The sequence below is a fragment of the Leopardus geoffroyi genome, chromosome B1, assembly GCF_018350155.1.
Source record: "Leopardus geoffroyi isolate Oge1 chromosome B1, O.geoffroyi_Oge1_pat1.0, whole genome shotgun sequence".
Taxonomy (NCBI): domain Eukaryota; kingdom Metazoa; phylum Chordata; class Mammalia; order Carnivora; family Felidae; genus Leopardus; species Leopardus geoffroyi.
This window is the reverse complement of record NC_059327.1, coordinates 162,876,088-162,893,101: the sequence shown is the minus strand read 5'-3', so window position 1 is coordinate 162,893,101 and position 17,014 is coordinate 162,876,088. Positions and strand designations below refer to the sequence as shown.

General features: G+C 34.9%; 1 protein-coding gene across 30 annotated transcripts in view; it reads left to right on the top strand.

Moving 5' to 3' along the window:
• FIP1L1 (factor interacting with PAPOLA and CPSF1) overlaps positions 1–17,014 on the top strand; it is an 82,712-nt gene that overhangs the window by 25,422 nt on the left and 40,276 nt on the right. For 8 of the 30 annotated variants that reach the window (XM_045474045.1, XM_045474038.1, XM_045474055.1 and 5 more), the window contains 2 exons: positions 386–495; positions 6,974–7,081. In XM_045474045.1, coding sequence (XP_045330001.1) covers positions 386–495; positions 6,974–7,081 — 218 coding nt within the window. The remainder of the gene's footprint in view (positions 1–385; positions 496–6,973; positions 7,082–17,014) is intronic. The other 22 variants (XM_045474049.1, XM_045474047.1, XM_045474053.1 and 19 more) reach the window with 3 other exon arrangements.

Here is a 17,014-nt window from a genome sequence, read left to right as displayed (position 1 = left end):
TTGTTTTCGTAGAATGGTAGTAAACATAGAAGAGGAAAATTCTTCAAGGCCTTTCTTGAACTTTGAAATGTGGGGTCATAACCATGTATCTTGGGCTCATTTGTGGCAGTTTGAGGGAATTTATGAAAGGACAAAAGAGTTAGAGCTTACTAGACTTTTAAGTAACATTAATGTGAACTTGTTAATAGTTGGGAACATTTTGATTCCATAATCCATCTTTGGTGCCTTTCTCATAATGCTGTTCTAAGATAAGGTAATTTTATTAAATATTCAGCAACAAAACATTCTTCATATTTAATTTAAAATTAGATGTTACAAATTTATTTTAATACCTGTAGTATATTTGAGTGTTCTATTAAATAAGCTAATAACCCTTTTTTTTAAGGTACAGCAAGGACGAACTGGAAATTCAGAGAAGGAAGCAGCACTTCCATCTACAAAAGCTGAGTTTACTTCTCCTCCTTCTTTGTTCAAGACTGGACTCCCACCAAGCAGGTTAGTTAGACAATTAATAACTCCATTTATTGAAGGCATTGGTATCTTCATCTTGTATTAGTGCTATAAAACGTAAAAGCGCTGAATATTCTGTCAAAGAACATTCCATGTTTTAATACAAAATGAGTTCTTTGTGAAAAACTCTTCTTGGTGCCTTCCCATTTAAAAAACATTTAGGTGAGCAAGAAATGAAGCATGGTATATAGTTACACGTCCGTAAAAAAGACAGTCTTACATTCAGGAGAGATGGCAATAACAATGGTCTTGCTGTTTTCTGTGCTTATTATTCTTACATAAAGAATTATTGGACTTCCTAAGCCTAGATCTATTGGCCTAAATGTGTTTTACAGATTTTAGTAAAAGATGGTGGACATTTCAGCCTGGGCAATCTTTCCAATTAAAACCACTTTCTTTTCTTTCTTTGGTTTATTTTGATAATACCTAACTTTAAGTTCCACAAGGTACCAATTGTAAGAAACAAATGTGCTGGCAAATGTCCTTTTAATTTAAACATGACAAATGGTTAGCCTGTTACCAGGAAAATGGTAAAGGATAAACTGAGACTAAGGAAGTTTGATGTTAGCAGTTTAATTTTGAGTTAGGTAAAGATGACTTAAATCAGGTATTTCTCTGGGCCTGAAACAAGTCAGTCACCAAGCTGTTACTCGTTCTCAGCCAGATCATTTACCTTTTGCATTACTTAAATTTATATTATACAGTTTTCTGGTTTTGTTATTCTGCAATTTTGAATTGCTATAAGAGATTATATTTCATAATATACAAATGCAGGAAGAGCCCATATGGGAACATGTGGTTTAGCCTTAAGATAAAGATTCTTGAAACTTTCAGCCAAAATTAAATGTCACAAAGCCATCTTGGATTTTGACTCTCTTCTCATCCTAACAATTATTAGTCATGGACATTTTCAAATATTATTTAAATAAATGCAGTCTCATAAAATGTTTGGCTAAGAAGTTATGATAGCTGAGGAATACTGATTCCTTTATTATGTAGTCTTCTTTTGCTTTTTTTTTCCTATTTTAAAAGAGGTCACTCTCATTCATTGAGTTTATCGTGTTCTGCAGTAGAGAAGGATGTGAAGAGCTTGGACTCTACAGCCAGACTTCTGGGGTTCAAATTCTGGCTCTATTGCTTACTAGCTCTGTGTCCTTGAGCACATCCCCTAATCTTGTTCTTTCATTTCCTGATCTGTAAAATGTAATAATAATAAGACATCCCTCACAGGGTAGTTATGTATATTAAATGACTTCATTTATGTGAAATATTCTGGAAAAATAATACAGAAGTAATACTCTATAGATATTTGCTAATAAACTATTTAGGAATTAGTAGCAGGACTGCCCCCTCCATCAACCAACCAACCAACCAACCAACCTACCAACCTTGGGCCAGATTTGTAGGGCATTGTACCGTTACACAGGCTTTGGCTTTTCCTATAAGTAAAGTAAATGGGGTGCCACTGTCAGAGTTTGTGCAGAGGAATGAAATTATCTACTGTAGGTTTTTTAAGTCTTCATTGCTTTATTTAAGATCAGACTACAGAGAGATTAAGGGCAGAAGCTGAGAAGTCAGTTAAGAGGTCGTAACAGTGATCTAGTCAAGAGATACTGGTAACTTGGACAAAGTGGTTGTGGTGCAGATGGTGAGAAGACAGATATTGGATACATTTCAAAAGATGTAAAAGATCTTTTACATCTGAGATAGAAGAGACTACGGGAGGAATGCTTTTTTTGGAGGGAGAAGGCCAAGAGTTCAGTTTAGGATATACTAAAATTGAGTTGTCTATTAGACATATAAGTGGAAAATTTGCATAGGAAGTAGATCTATGGATCTGCAATAGAGGGAAAAGGTATGGGCCGGAGATAGAAATTTGGGAGTGATCAGTGTTTAATAGTATTTAAATGAAGTTGTGAAACTGAATTTGATTATAAAAGAGGTAAGTATCGAAAGAAGTGGTAAGAGGGACAGAGCCTTGGGGCATTTCCTTGCAGGTCAGAAAAATAAGAATGAGGGAGGAGGAGATCCATACAGAAGAATTACTACTGACATAGGAAGAACACCCAGTGTAGTTTCAAAGTAGAAGGACAATTAACTACCAAATAATACTGATTGGCCAAGAAGAAGAGGGCTGAGGATGACTTTTGGATTTTATTTTAGTTACTTTTTTAAGATTTTATTTTTAAGTAATCTCTACACCCAATGTGGGACTTGACCTCACAACCCCAAGATCAAGAGTTATATGCCCTACTGACAGAGCCAGTGAGGCGCCCTGGCTTTTGGATTTTAAAACATAAAAGTTGCTGGTGGTCCTGACCAGGATCCTTTTTAGTGGTATAAGGTGAAGATTGAAAAAAGACTTTTTGGAATGGATTCAAGAGAGAATAGGAGAGGAATTAGAATGAGAAAATATGTATAACTTCTTTGAGAATTTTTTTCTTTTTACTTTTGAGAGGGGCAGAAAAATGGAACAGTATCTGAAGGGAAATGTGGGGTCAGGAGGCTGTTTTTTTCTAAAATGAAAATTACAGCATGCTTGTATACTTACGAGAATGAGTTACTAGAGGGGAAGTTGATGATTCAAGAAGCAAGGAGGGACAGTTGTTAGAACAATGTCCTTAAGATCAGAGGGGACGGGATATAATGGGGGGGAAGGGAAGCGGCGCAGTTAGCCTTAAAAAGGAGATGGGCTGTTCACTCCATAACAGGAGAGAAGGGGGGGTGGGTAGGTAAGATAATGATGGGAGTCGGTTTTTCCCAACAACACAGGATGCTGACTTACCTGGTGGATGTGAGGATGTAGAAGTGGATGTTGAATGTTTGACAAGAGGAGAAATTCTGAAATAGTCATTTAGAGGTGTGTGAATAAACTTAGGGGGAAATGAGTCAGATTGTAGCCAGTACTTGGAGGGAAGTGTGCTGTCAAAAGAAGACTTTTTTTTTTTCAAGATAAAAATGACAACATTTTTATATGCTGGTGGGAATGAATTAGTAGAGTAAAAAAATTGACAAAGGGAGAGAGACTGTACATTTCCAACTTTTCTTGAAGTTGATGTTATGTGTTTAAAATGAGACCAGTAGTCAGCTTGCTTGGATGTGTTTGTCTTGCCCTTGCCAGGTATTTGTATGTTTATGAAGACTAGCTAGTGGGATTTAATATGAGTTGTGGTTATACCAGGCAAATATGACAAAGGTGCAAGGAAGGTGAGAGGGTCCTTGAGAAAGTGATTATAATGATGGACGGCCATGGACTGAAGGAGAGATGGAGAATAGTGGCAGGAAAGGGTCGGTAAAAAGGTTAAAGAAATGACAGAAAAGTTAGTCGATCTATCACTACTACCAAAAAAAGTGGATAATTGCTACCATAACCTATAGAAACATACCCAACATGTCAATGTTGTCACTTTCTTGATTCAGAGAACAGTACCTGTTTTTCATTAGGAAAGTTTGTTTTCTGGGTTCCTCTTCACTTGATCAAAAGCACACTTTTGTTCATTGTGAAGTATTTCCCTAAATAAATACTTGTGTTTTTCTGTTTTGGTCTTTGTATTTATGGAGATTAGAAGGACCTGTGTGAAAGTAAAATTTTACTGACTTTAGGGAGTAGACAGGAATGCCATTTAAGACATAATAGAGACTGCCCAACAAATAGTAATGAGCTGTACTACTTACTGACCTAACCACTGTATTGCCTTTGTTTAAAATCTTAGATTGCCTTACTAATGTGTAGATGACTATTGGTATGTTTGCACAGAACTTTTTTTAAATGGATCTTTGTACTTTATCGATGGAAATGCTGGGTTTCTAACTTTCTGTGTTGCCCAGCAAATTGGCATACTTAAGTGAAATGTTAATATTTAATATATCAGAATGTTTTCCTATATCTTTAAAAGTTTTCATATTATGTCAAGAATGTACAGCTTGATAAATTTTCACAAACTGAACACTCATGAACATTGAATATTATTCACCCAAATTTATCATTTATTAACATTTTGCCATATTTGCTTTATAATTTGCCCAAAATATTTTCCTTTTTGAATCATTTGTTAATTGTAAACATCATTTTTTAAGAACAAGGACATTCTGTTATGTAATCTTAGGACACAGTTAATCAAAGTGAGAAAATCTTACAATGAGCCAGTATGTTAATATACAAATCATAAATTTTGCTGATTATTTCAATGATGTCTTTAATGGCAGTTCTTTCCTTGATTTCGGGTTCAGTCCAGGGTCATTCATTATAATTAACTCTTTTATCTCATTATTTTATCATCTGAGACAGTTTCTCAGACATTCTTTGTATTTGTTGACTCTGAATTTTGAAGAGTGCAGTCTGGTTGTTTTGTAAGTCATCTCCCTCAATCTGAGTTTGCCTGATGTTTCCTCTTTATTAGGCTCAGGTTTTGCTTTTTGGGCAGGAAACTACATATGTGATGTTCTGTCCTCAGTGCATCAGCCTTGAGGTACATGATGTCATTTTCCCCATTTTTAGAGATGATAACTTTAATCACTTAGTTGTAATGGTGTTCTTTGGGTTTCTGCACTGCAAAGTTATTGTTTTTACTGTTTGTATTTAATAAATAATATGTGAGGAGATGGTAAATATCCTGTTTCTTTTTTAAACTTCCCAAACTTTAAAATCCCATTGTTGATTTTTGCTTTTTCCCGTTACTACTGTAATGACTGTAAAATACTGATTATCTAACTCTGTTATTTCTCTTATGTTAATTAGCTGGCATTCTTCTTTAAAAATGGGCTTTCCCACCTCCTCCACTTATTTATTATCATCTAGACTCATTAATTTTTATTTTATATGTGAGAGAGTGTATTTGTTGCTTATAAATATGGTTTATTTGTATATGTAGTATATAAACTATATATACTACTTATATACTGTAATTCAATCGATGCTCAAATTGTTTCAGACTTGCTTCATGGGAGCCTCTTCAGAGTGGCTCCTGTGCCCTTTTGACATGTCCCCATCATGTTTTTTGTTTTGTTTTGTTTTGTTTTGTTTTTGAGGATTTTTTTACTTTCTAGCTTTACCAAATGTTCCATGCTTATCTTGTACTTCCTCTGCCCCTCCTTGGGAGCAGCCAGGGACTTGAAAGCACCTTGATGACTTTTAATGGGAAATGATGATTAGAAACCAAGATCTTGGCACCAGTTATGCTCATTGCTGTTGGAGTGTCACTGTTTCTAGGCATTTTCCGCACTCACGGCTGGGAGAAAACAACCAATTTCAATATAAAATTGCCTTATGTATAATTTTAATCATTCATCCTTCTTTTACTTCACATTTGACACCACAGGTTTCTACTTCCCTTTCCTTAATCCAGATTACATCTCTGTTTTACCACATTGAGAACCTATTTCCCAACAATTTCAGTATATATACTCTTTGCTTCATCCTAAAATACACTCAGAACAGATTAGGACTTCTGCACTTACCATTACAAAAACCAAACCTATTAAATAGAATTCAAGATTTCTTTGGAATTCTTTTTTTTTTTTTTTTTTAAGATGAGAGTATGTAGTTAAAATAGTCAGAAGTTTCCTTTAGAGTGGTTATATTAATCACTTAAAGTATTATATCCATTGTTTCTGTTTGTATTCAATATTAGCTTTTCTTTTTCTCCATGTTTATTGACATTTTTTTTGCCAATGTAAAACTTTGAAGAGAGTCCCAAGTACATTCTTTCCCCTGCTTCTTTCACTCCTGTTAATAATTAACTTCATTGTGTCTAGTTTCTAGTTTATTCTTCCTTTGTTTCGTTTTACAAAAATAAACAGATACATAAACATACATTTTTTTCCTATAGAAAACTTTGCTATTGAAAGAGTGTCTTATTAGTCTTTTAAAGGACTGGCAAGAGTGTAAATAGCTGAACTTTCTATGGAGTATTGCACTAGGGATATAATTAACTTTCTTTAGAATGTTATTTTGAAAGTTACTTTGAAATGGAATTTTTATGAAATATATTTATTTAGTGTAGGTTTTTATAAGACACATCAGAGTGTTACTTTTAACTGCTACACTAACAATATTTGTACCTATTGAAGAGTGTAGGGGAAAAAAATCTCAAAAGTTTTGAATAAGGTTTTGTGAAACCATGGAAGTTTATGTCACTCATAAAAGCACAGAAATTTATTTCTTGATAATAACCTGATAAGCCCTTGGTTCTTTTCTTATTTCTGCATTTTGACATACTATTTTGAAAAAGATTTCTGAAAATATTCTAGAGTTACTAAAGTGTTGATAACACGTTAATATTTAAATACCTACTAGCGATTTTAGTACCACAGAGAATTGAAGAAAATGATACGATAGGAACATGCTAAAGGACTTTAGAAAAAGCATGTCAAAAAAAAAAAGGAAAAAAAAAAAAAAAGACAGAACAAGGGGGGTCAGAGACAACAATATGTAAGAAAAAACATAGAAAATTTATCTCACCAGAAACAGCACCTCCTCTCAGTCTCAGACAAGTACTGCCTCCAGAAAAGCCAATTCCAGCGTTGGGAAGTGGCAGGACCGATATGGGAGGGCCGAATCACCTGACCTAAGGTAAGGCTGTTTTTAAACATTGGCTACTCCCTGATGTTTAGGTCATCAGTGTTGTTTTGTTTATTACTAAGATAAATTTTGATTGGATTGTACCATATTTTTGCCCCCTCAATTATGCTTTTTTATTACAGAAATTGAGGGTTTTAAAAATCATGAGTCAGGCCCTATCAGCTCACACCTTCCCTCTTCTCTCTCTGACTTTTATACTACATTATAAATTGCGTGGAACCATCTAATAGCTCAATAAGCGTTTTTTTTCTCCCCACTGCTGCAGGTTTCTTTCTCATATCACACCCTATTAAAAAATCGCTGGGTGTTTCTCTTTGTTGAATAAAATTTAGCCTTCTGAGCTAGTATTTAGAACCTGTAAAATTGAACTGCATTGAATCTTTTCAAACGTTTTATGTCAACTATAGTGCATAAAGCAGCCATTTCATTGAGTCTACCAGCTGTCTTAGGAAGTATTAGTATTTCCCTTATTGTTGCTATGCTTTTACTCCTGATCCCCCTCTGCAGAATTCTGGTCTGTATTCTAAATCTTACACTTACAAAGCGTGCGCCTTTGGATGGATACTGTATACTCTCTGAGCCTGTAAAATGGGAATCATAATTTCTATCCGAAGGGATGTAGTAAGAAGCAGTCATGTCAGGGTATGACAGTGCATTGCCAATAGTAATCAATCTGAGCAATTACAGTTTGCTTGACTTAGAAATACAGAGATACCTCCCTCATTTACTATTTAAAGTTTTAAACAATGGTGTGGGGGTGGTATTTTGTTGGTTTTTGTTGTTCCAGCATTTTAAACTTTCTTCCTCGGCAGGTTGATGCTCTTACATTAATGTGCTTTTAATTATTTTCATTTATAAACTTTTAAATATGTAAGTTATGGTCAGATATCTTTGATCATAACACCTAAAAGAAAAGCAAAGGGAGGAAACGATCAAATTTTTATTTTTTTAGATTTCCTTTTCTTTGGGGACTTCATTATATATTCTTCATGAATAGTAAGAATTTCTAGTCAGCTTGGCTTTGATAGGATCTCTTGTTAGGAGACAATAAGCTTAGTCATTCTCAAAAGTGGCTATTCACCTCAAAGTCAAAAATATTTTGACTTTTTTAAAGAATATCCAAAATGTAAGTATAGTAATTGATGCAGATAGAAATATATTACCTATATTCTTAGAATAGTATAAATTGCATGTGTTGCTGGTTATAGAATGAAAATTTGCATATCTTCCTGTTATTAAGTGCTTATTGACCTTTTTTCATAGGATTATATGATATTAATCTTAGGAGTTTTTTTCATGTTTGTTTATTTTGAGAGAGAGAGAGAGAGAGCGTGTGTGTGCACAAGTGGGCAGAGAGGGAGAGAAAAAATCCCAAGCAGGTGCTGACAGTGCATGGCCCAACACAGGGCTTGATCTCATGAACTGTGAGATCATGACCCAAGCTGAAATCAAGAGTCAGATGCTTAACTGAGCCACTCTGGCGCCCCAATCTTATTTTTTAAAACTGGCATTCTTGAAGAACCAGTAGAAATTTCAAAAGAGTTACTTTAAATAAAGAAAAGTTAGATCTGATAAGTGTGGCGTGGAGTCTATGAATCTTTTCACATTTACTATTTCTGTGAAATCCCATAGTGTAAGAAGAGTGCTGCTAATATAATTTCTGTATAATAACAAACTTGGTTATTATAGCACACAGTGCATAGAGAAACTCTAGATTTATACTTATTTAACCTGGTCAGCAATCTTGGCAGTCTGTTTACTGATCCCCAAAGGGCCAGATGATAAGAGCTTTAATTTTCATCATTGTACTATTGAAATGAATCAGTAGCCATCTTTGTATATAAAGAATAGCTATATTCTTAAACTTAACAGCAGTTTCATGGCATAAGTACTGGATTTGGGTATTACGTTTAGTTTTGTGCCTGTGTGAATTTAGGACAGTTCCCTAAAATCTCTAGGCCTCTGTGTCTACATTTTTAATACGACAGGGCTAGACTGTGTTATCAGGAAGGTCCCTTTTAATCATGAAATTCTTTTTTTCTGGCTAGTCCCTGGTTTACATGGAAAAGGAGATCTAAGAAAGTAGGAAATCTGCCCAAATTTATGGCTAATTAAAAGGCAAAGTCAGGGCTAGAATCCCTGGTTTTCTGCCTTTTAATACTTGCAATTCAGGCAGCTTGATTTTCATAAGCAAAGGCATAGATATAGTTAAGTCACTTAGTTTTAGTGTAATTTAAAACTTTGCTTTTGTTTCTTTTGCTACTTTAGTATCTAAAATTCCTTTTATATCAGTCATTTGACAGAATGTTTTGCTTAAAATAGTTGTACTTTTGATATAATGGTTTATTTCTTAAGATAAGTAGTTTATAGAGAAAATAATAGTTCTCATATCTGAAATAATACAGTTCAGTGTTTATACTTTACTTGCCCACCCCCACCCCCCAATAAAAGATGCTTTGGAAACACAGAAAAATCCCATTCTGACTTTGTGATCAGTCTTAGGGAATATAGGTAATAGGAAATTTGACACTATTTTCAGTACGTGTTTTGTGCCTTTGAAAATTCAAAAGAAAAAAAAACTCTAGTTAAAGCTACTGCTCTCCTTTTGAATGGTGTACGTGTGTATGTATATATATGTACACATACATACACACACTTTACAGCATAAGATAAAAAAAATGAGATTCTACCCGTTGTAGTTAGTGTAACTGAGGAATGTGTTTTGCTTTGTTTTGTTTTTGAAACATGGCATAAATCTCTTTGTAAGAGCACTTAAACGATGATTGAAATCCTTTGTATAAGTTACTGTATTTGGAGACTCAGGACTTCTTATCTCACATATATACCTGTTAATACAGTATTTTTCCAACTTTGGTTAATAGTAGTCTTCATAACTGTATGTAGCAAGGGCATTTTGTTGGGTGTGAGTTTTGTTTTATAAATTCAAATTTGTGACACTTATTAGGCCAACTAGAAGAATGAAGCAGTTTTAATGAACACAGAAAATTGAAATTGGCAATAAGGATGATTGCTGTAATCTTATCCTAATGTCCAGTTTGTGTGTTTGTTAGGTAAGTAGTTGCATATTCTAGGTTGTCTTAGTAAGCTTGTTTTTTCATATCATGGCTTTTTAACTGATTCAGACTCTTGAAAGAGGAAAAGTAAAAATTGCTTAATGCAGAATTACTAAAATATTTAAACCTTGCACTTACAATAGTCAAACATAAAATGTACAATAAAACTGAATGTTAAATGGACATTCAGTCTAAGATTGACCTCTTCATTTGTTCTTGGACTGCTTATTATGTCTTGGTGAAATAATGTACTGGAAGGATGTACCTGTACCTTCATGGCATTTGAGCACTTTGAATGTGTATTGCTTGTATTATGTAGCTTGTAAAAGTTTATGTGATTGGACATATGAAAGCTTTTATTTTTAAAAATTCCCTGTAGAATATCTTTCCCTACATTTAAAAAATAAAATTAAACATAAATATGGTAGGTAAAGCTTTATTATTTCAAGCTCTGCACAAAAGTGAGTAAATTTGGCTTTCCTAATGAGCACATTTATGTGCTCTACTGAGTCAAAGTTTAGCGTAGTTCATCTTTAAGCGTTCAAGGTCTTTGTTTTTAAGATAGCTTGAAAAGTAACAACATTTTAAGAATTCAGTCCCCAGAGAATTAGCATGGAAAACACTTAGTAGAAGAAGTAGAATTTGGAGTCATACCTGAGCCTGAATCTTGGTGTGGCACTTTACTCACAAAAGAGCCTTTTTCCACAGCTGTGAAAATGAAACTAATTGGACTTCTACCAAGTACTTGTGGATTAAATGGCTTCTAAGGCTGCAAAAGAACCTGTTGTGGGGCACCCAATAATGTTAGTTCCTTTTGCATCTCTGCTCCCACTGTAGTCTCTTTCACTGTAGTACTATTAGACAATAAATTATGTGCTCTGAAAACAGTTTTAAATTCTCTAATTTTTATTTTGAACATACATTATTTTTCAACACAGGATGTTTGATTAATCTTCACTTGAAAAATAGATTACATTTTCATGGGGCGCCTGGGTGGCACAGTCGGTTAAGCGTCCGACTTCAGCCAGGTCACGATCTCGCGGTCCGTGAGTTCGAGCCCCGCGTCGGGCTCTGGGCTGATGGCTCAGAGCCTGGAGCCTGTTTCCGATTCTGTGTTTCCCTCTCTCTCTGCCCCTCCCCCATTCATGCTCTGTCTCTCTGTCCCAAAAATAAATAAAAAAACGTTGAAAAAAAAATTTAAAGAAAAATAGATTACATTTTCTTCATAAACTGTGCATATGCTTTAGAGAAGATTATTCTTGTAACGGTTGAAAAAAGTATCGAAGTAGTACTGTGTGAGTCCACGAAACTCACAATATCAGTATAAAAATATATATGCAACGAATGATAGTCTTACTTTAATTATCAGGCCTTGGTCAGTGCGACTTTATATTTATTCAGTAATAAGGAGATAAGTATTGTTTTTTATCAACTATAAATTCTTTCTAGAAGAGAATACAATGTAAGTGTCTTCCTTGGGCATGTCTTTAGTTGTGGTCCTCAACTTTGGCTATGTGTTGGAATTACCTAGGGAGCTTCAAAAAATTATGGATGCTTGAGCCCTTGAGACGAAATTAAATTGTCTGGTGTGTACTCTGGGCATTGGGATTCTTGAAAGCTCCCAACGGCGCCTGGGTGGCTCAGTCAGTTAAGCATCTAACTTCAGCTCAGGTCATGATCTCGCATTTTGTGGATTTGAGCCCTGCATTGGGCTCTGCTGACAGCTAAAAACCTGGAGCCTGCTTCAGATTCTGTGTCTCCCTCTCTCTCTCTGCCCCTCCCCAACTTGTGCTCTGTCTCTCTCTCTCAAAAATAAACATTAAAAAAAAATGAAAAAAAAAAAAAGCTCCCGATGATTCTGATGTGTAGGAAACATTGAGAACCATTGATTGAGAGATCGGATTCTGGCTTGACATAAAGATAAAAATGAAATGTTTAGTGACCACCTTGGAATTTGAGGTAAAATGATAGAGTTTGCTTTGATGGGCACTAACATTTGCATTGCATTTTACAACCTCATAGAACTTTCTTTTTTGTGAGTCTCATTTAATTTATTACATTTTGCCCCTTTGAAAGTCTTTTTGTTGGTAACCAGTATCAAAGGTATATCATGCTTTTTCTTTTGCATATAGATTGGTAGATAGTATATTTGTAAAATTGGAAATTGGAATCCTGCAAATGTTATTTTCCTCTTATGTTATTCCCTCCATTTAAAATGTCCTCCCTTCCCATCCTGTGTGGCTAAATTCATTCCTCATGTCTTTCAATGCTTCTCTTTCCTAAAGTAGCTTAAAAGATGTTATACCAGGGCGCCTGGCTGGCTCCGTTGCTATGTGTCCGACTCTTGGTTTCGGCTCAAGTCATGATCTCATGGTTTGTGAGTTTGAGCCCCACATCAGGCTCTGTGCTGACAGTGAGGAGCCTGCTTGGGATTCTCTCTCTCTCTCTCTCTCTCTCTCTCTCTCTCTCTCTCCCCCTCTCCCTCTCTCTCCCTCTCTCTCCCTCTGTCTCCCTCCTCTCCCTCCTCTCCCTCTCCCTCTCTCTCCCCCTCCCTTTTCCCCCCTCCCCTGTGCTTGCTCTCTCTCTCTCTCTCTCTCTCAAAATAAACTAAAACAAAACAAAACAAAACAAAAAACTTCTAAAATAAAAAAGATGTTATACCAACTTCCACGCAAAACTGTTATAGCCATCTTTTTAGATGTTTGACCTGAGTTAGGCAAGCATACTACTGCATGTGTCTTAACTTGGGAATATGAAACTGTCACATCTACGTTTTTTCCTAGAGAATGCATTCATGAATTATTGCTCCTCAGTTCTTATTAGAAGTTCTTGTGAGAAGGCAACATCCATAGATTTCTCAAGGACATGATTCATTTATTCTTTTAGAGTAGTGGTTCTGTACTTAAAACAGTAACCTCTTTGAAAATTTCCTGCAAACTGTGGACTCTTGACTGAAAAATGCATTTGTACACATGCATATATTTAAGTTCAGGATCCTCTTGGTCCCTCAGTATCCCATGTATGCTAGGTAAGGACCCTTGCTCAAAAGTACAGTTAAATCTTTAGATAAAGCCTGCATCAAAAGGGCTATGTACTCAGACCACGTGGTTTTACTCTCCCTGATTTGAATTGCTTTTATTGGATCGTACATTGTTATGCTTCACTTGATATTGAGGAACATTTTGAGAAACGGTTCTGTGAAATTCACTTATGTTTTCATTGTAGTAATTGGAGACTTTGTCCCTATTTCAGTTTTTCACAGCATCATGAGATTGCAGTCCATTAGTGGGGTGTGAAATGAATTTTGTGGTCTCAACCACCAAATATTTCTGGGGTTTGTATTGTGTTTTTTTGTGTGTGTGATATTTAATACTAATAATTCGTATTTGATTTTAATGTTACTCTTTCCTTTTTAATAAGTGTTAAGTATTATTTCATGAAGCTTTTAGTTTTTTATATATGTTTACTGGATTACTGTGTAAAATGTGTTTCTTAAATATATTTTGGGGTCAAAAAAGTTTGAAAACTGTACTCTATCCTACTTTCTCTTAACATGGACTCAGGAGAAATTTTTTTTCTCTTTATTCTCTTCTGTAAAATGGGAATAATAATAATTGCTACTTCATAGGGAAGTATTGAAGAGTAAATGTATCTAAAGTGCTTAGAACAGTGCTTCCTAGCACATTGTACGTGGTGCTCTTGTTACCGGGAAGAGCAGTCTTCAGGGTTAATGCTTTGTTTTTATCTTACATTAAAAGACTTGTTATTAAAGATGTCCTTTATTTTGGCTGGTAAAAAAATGAGAAGCTCAGAGATAAATTTGTGGCAAAAGATTAATAATTAATTCTTGTCTTCCCTTGGCCCTAATTCTGTCACTTTAAAAATTTTGTTTTATCTTTGTAAGCAGTTTATATCAGAATCATCAAAATATGCCATTTTAATTTTAATTTAATTCCATTATAATTTCAGAGATATTTTCATATTCACGAAAGGTAGAGGCTCTTGTGAACATCCACTGCCTGTATTAAGCTTGTAGATTAATGAAACTTCAGATCTCCATCATGGTTAGTTTCTGTCTCTCTTTAGCTACATGGTTTAGTCCAACACAGAAGAGAATCTTGGTAGCTATATTAGCTATCTGCCTTATTGAACAAACGTGTAAGCCCAGTTAAACTTGTGCTATGTGGAAGCAGCGCTTTCAACAATAGCCAAATTATGGAAAGAGCCTAAATGCCCATCAACTGACAAATGGATAAAGAAGATGTGGTTTATATATACAATGGAATACTACTTGGCAATGAGAAAGAATGAAATCTGGCATTTGTAGCAACGTGGATGGAACTGGAAGGTATTATGCTAAGTGAAATAAGTCAGTCAGAGAAAGACAGATACCATATGTTTTCACTCATATGTGGATCTGGAGAAACTTAACAGAAGACCACGGGGGAGGGAAAGGGGGAAAAAATAGTTACAAACAGAGAGGGAGGGAGACAAACCATGAAAGACTCTTAAATACAGAGAATAAACTGAGGATTGATGGGGGGAGGGGATGGTGGGGGAGAGGGGAAAATGGGTGATGGGCATTGAGGAGGGCATTTGTTGGGATGAGCACTGGGTGTTGTATGTAAGCAACGAACCATGGGAATCTACTCCCAAAACCAAGAGCACACTGTACACATTGTGTGTTAGCCAATTTGACAATAAGTTACATTAAAAAAAAAGTTAAAAAAGATAAACTTGTGCCATGTGGAAACTCAAGTTATAATAGATCCTCATAGTAAAGCTCTACTAAATCTTTTTATGCATTGAAATAGAAATGTGTCATTAAAAATTTTCAGAATAATATAGTTCAATGTCATTTTTTCATAATGTGGCCTGAGAATAACATTGGATAGTTAATCATCTCTGTTAAATATTATGTGCTGTTTGTTACTTCGGTATATGCTTATGTATCTGTCCTAAAATATTTCTGAACAAAATGGTAAACTTAACATTTCTAAGATATATCAGTCTGTGTGGTAAAAATGCCTGGGTAAAGAGGTATTATTGTGGAAATAATGTGTAAGAAATTGTAGTTTTCTGGATTTCTTCTAGTGATGTACATTTGTTAAGGCTAATTTTCCATGTGTGTTTTTAGAAACTTAGTATTTGCCATTTTGAATCTTCAGTAATTCACTTAAAGCTGAAAAAATTAGATTGACCATATTTAAGATAAACTTTACGAAGTGAGTACTCCCATGTGTCCCAGAATTTTTGAAAGCAGAAGTCTTTACAAATCCATGGTATATAGAAAGACATTAGAGTGTTAAATCTAGATTTAAGTTTTCCTACTTCAGCAGTTTGGAGAAATTGAAAATCCAAACAAATGTGTGAGAATTTGTTCTTCAGGTGGAATAAGTTTTAGAAGGGAGAATCCAGCAATCGGGAATAGAAAAGAGTGGAAAAGGAAATAGTAGAGGTAAAGATTTTTACAATGAAGTCTTGGTAGCAATAAATGGTGAGGGGAAATTCTGGCCTCAGAATATGCACCTGTATCTGTTGGAATGTTGGAATCTGAGTTGTGTGTGGATATTAGAGGGCTGATGGCATCTGTTTTGATACAAAGTTACAGTGGTCATAGCTTTGTAATTAAGTTTTAGGGAAAAAATTGGAGTGATACTTGTTTTATGTCTGAGACATTTGGATTTTTTCTAATGTGTGAATGTTAGGATGGTTTCCAGCTATATTGAAGGGGTACAAGTTAAGTAAATAAAATCACTTTCGCTCCTTGAGATCATGAAGAAATCCGGAAAGTCAATGACCTGGGCATAAAATCAGAAAAGCTTGAACTTTTTAAAAATTATATTAGAATTATATAGAATAGAAGTTCGAAGTGGGCAAGATGATAAGTAGGAGCTGACTATGTAGTTGAAGACATTTCAGATGCCATTATATACTGTTTCTAGGGTCTTTGTTTTTGTGAGCACATAATCACGGGGCGTCTCAAGGTTCCCTTGAGGCAAACTTTCACCAGTTTTGGTTTTCAGAAGTCTTAAATTTCTCAAAAGCCAGTTATCTTGCTAGAAGGCAGTGTAGCTCAAGGGAAGGGATCTGTATGTAGGCTTTGGAATCAGAAAGACTCAGATTTGAAAGTTGAGTTTTGCCATTTAGCTATTACTGATGCCAGTGACCTCCCTGTGAGCCCTGGCTTTAACATCTCTAACACAATTATACGGTAGTTCAGTAAGTGCAAACTTTTGTTGTGAGGTTTAGGTATGATGTGTAGACATTTGGCAAATGGTAGCTGCTGTTAGTCATTTTGGGAATCTAACTGTTGTGACTGTGGAAAGATCCATGGCACTTGGTTGTTTTACTTTTACAAAGTTTTAAAGGCAGAATTGTTCATAACTAAAGTAGAGATGAAGAGAAATTCATCTAATTTGCATCCATTGTTCATTGCCTCTTCCTACAAGTGATTTCTGTAACTTGTTAAGCATATATACTTTCATAAAATCCTTAACTACTAACTAAATGGCTTTTAACCTTATTTTTTTAAATTTAACTTACTTGCTTCTCCTAGATAAATTTATAGCATCATTTTCTGGTACACACTTTTTAATGTATTCATATACTTATTTAATGGATTATAAATACAACTGGAGGTGGAGTAGGCATTTAAATATTTAATTTTTTCTATTTAAAGGCAAGTTATCAGAAATGGAAAACTGGATCCCATTGTATGCTTTCTAATGCTTGGAATAAATCACTAAGGAAAATACAGTGTGTATCAAAATGAGCATTATTTCATTTCAAGTCTTCTGGGGGAATTTTTACGTTTCTGTAATAGAACTATGATACGTGTTACAATTAC